The 2283-nt window shown below is 36.7% G+C and overlaps 1 protein-coding gene across 1 annotated transcript in view; it reads left to right on the top strand.

Moving 5' to 3' along the window:
- LOC144968449 (uncharacterized) overlaps positions 1 to 1960 on the top strand; it is a 23267-nt gene extending 21307 nt beyond the window's left edge. The window contains exon 7 of the mRNA XM_078906827.1: positions 460 to 1960. Within this exon, the coding sequence (XP_078762953.1) occupies positions 460 to 704 (245 nt within the window). The 3' untranslated portion in view covers positions 705 to 1960. The remainder of the gene's footprint in view (positions 1 to 459) is intronic.
- Positions 1961 to 2283: the final 323 nt, after the last annotated feature.

Genomic DNA, 2283 nt, shown 5'->3' with positions numbered 1-2283 from the left:
CCTTAAATCTCTCAGCACCAGAAGGCGCATAATGCCTGGACATTTTCCTTCAATTTAATCCAGTCCTTGGCTACAGTCATGGCCCTCTGCCAGGAGTGCATCTAATTTCATTCCTCTCCTTTTCCACCATCCTACGCCATGTTGCTTCGGGGCTTCCTTTCCCTCTCTTTCCCTCTGGAGTCCATTCTAATGCCACTACAGACTCCCCATAAGATAAGATGTGTCTCAAAAAGCAGTTGTTAGAAAATTGCACATATTTTATCGCATACAAACATTCAATCTTACACGTGCCTGTTCATATACAAACTCACGCACTCACCTACACATACAGATACTCAAACACTCACTCACACACACATACACGCACACACACGTCTAACATGCTAACACAAGTCTTTTTAGTCATTGTATTCTTTCTAAACACAATTAATAAACCTTTTTTTTAAATTATTGTTTTAGGATCAAACATTCCGGTTTTTCCTGATAAAGAGTTGACGTCAACTTTAACCGTCTCGTTGCTTGAGAGGGAAAACAGATTATTAAAGCTCCAACAATTCTGTAGAATGTGCTTCAGATACAAGCCCGGTGAACTATTTTTACCGTGTGGAGAGGTCCTTGTCTGTGATAAGTGCTCAGAAATTTTATCAACTTGCCCATCTTGCAATTTAAAGATTGAAGCTACTGTCGCTGTTTATATGTCATAATGCGATGCAGGTATGATAATAATGCTTTTATAATCTATACATAATAACAAATTATAATCTTTTTAAAATCACAAATTAGATTGGGTAAAATTTACAAGTTTCTTCAGAAAAAAAAAATAATGTGTGACAGTAGCGATTCACTACAAATCCTTATCCGTTGATTTATTAGAAAAGACGATAGTTGTTTAAGATTTGTCACCGGTTTCAAAATTACTTTTATTTTGCTTCACTCCTCAGCAGATTCGTATCACACATAGGTGTATAAATAGAAAGATAGGCCCATCCCAAGAAGCTTATTTCATATTATAAGCTTCTTGGCCCATCCCATTCTACCGCTTACCAAATCCCGTAACCTCACTGCGCGTGTCCGACATCGACAATAAGACCTTCATTTTCGGGAGTTCTGCTGGTCGACAAGACACCGCGCCCTATGCTTTTGAGAGATATTAAGTCATCTGTCTCCCACTCTAGTTTTGTGGACTTTGGCATTAATTTGTCATAGTTATTTCTCTGCATACAAGGGAACATTGGTTTTTGGAACCAAAACATAGTGCTGGTAGGTGTTAAAGTATTTACAAGTCGAACCGCCTCAGAAGATGTTGCGTCCACATCTGACCTCGATACAATACGGTAGGTCAGACTGTAGTCCAGCATTAAAGATAGGTAATTGGGTTTCGAATTATATTGATGGAGCTTCCTCCAAATGCGACGTTAAGTTCACTACTCCATTTTGATTGAAGTGATTACTGATAACTAGAAGTGCCTAAATAAGTCAATAAAATGGAGATAAAGATAAAGGGAGTAAAACTGACTCATGAATGAACAACACAAAACAAACGACGTTTCGGCCTTTGGCCTTTTTTTACTTGAAAAAAGGGTTCTGAAGAAGGGTTTTGATCATGAAACGTTTCAAGCAAAGTATTTCAAATGTTTACAGCTGTTATATTATTCATTTTTTTCTCAATACTTTATATAATCCGTATTGATCGGATCGTTTTAAAATTTGTTTTTTACAAGGAACCAAATGAATGCCATTGGAATCATTTTGGTCTCGTCTGTGGAACAAATGGCTTAAAGGCAAATTGAAAGCGAGCTGTTTTATTGTATCTTATCTTCATTTTTCTCAGAAAAAGCGTGTTTAAAAAAAAATTAGCCAAGAAACCAGCCCTTCAATTATCGATCGATTAAAATGACCCTCATCTTGTCACAAACTCTCAAACCTGGGACTTTTGAATTCAGCCCTATTTATAAAAAAAGAATAGATTAGTTATGAATATGATGATAATACCGTGGATAAGCAATATATGATTGCGTCAGTTGTGCTACAGCCAACCAACCAGTTCATCTGATACCATGAGTGATTTCAGTCTCTTGTCATGTTTTCATTGAGCAGGAATATTGCTCGTGTCGTGGCGTTACACTTTGAGTGACGCCTGGTATCTCATTCTTTCTAAAGATATACCCTACAGATAGAATGAACGCAATATGAATATAGGGGATTTTACCTGATATTCTTTATATTCGAAGGAACCATTTAATATTTTAAATCCGAGCTCTTATATAACATTAGTTACATGTT

This window comes from Berghia stephanieae, chromosome 3, assembly GCF_034508935.2.
Source record: "Berghia stephanieae isolate SIO BIC M18660-M18661 chromosome 3, UCSD_Bste_1.3, whole genome shotgun sequence".
Classification (NCBI taxonomy): Eukaryota; Metazoa; Mollusca; class Gastropoda; order Nudibranchia; family Aeolidiidae; genus Berghia; species Berghia stephanieae.
Note: the sequence above shows the minus strand (reverse complement) of the source record. Positions and strands in the feature narration are given on the sequence as shown.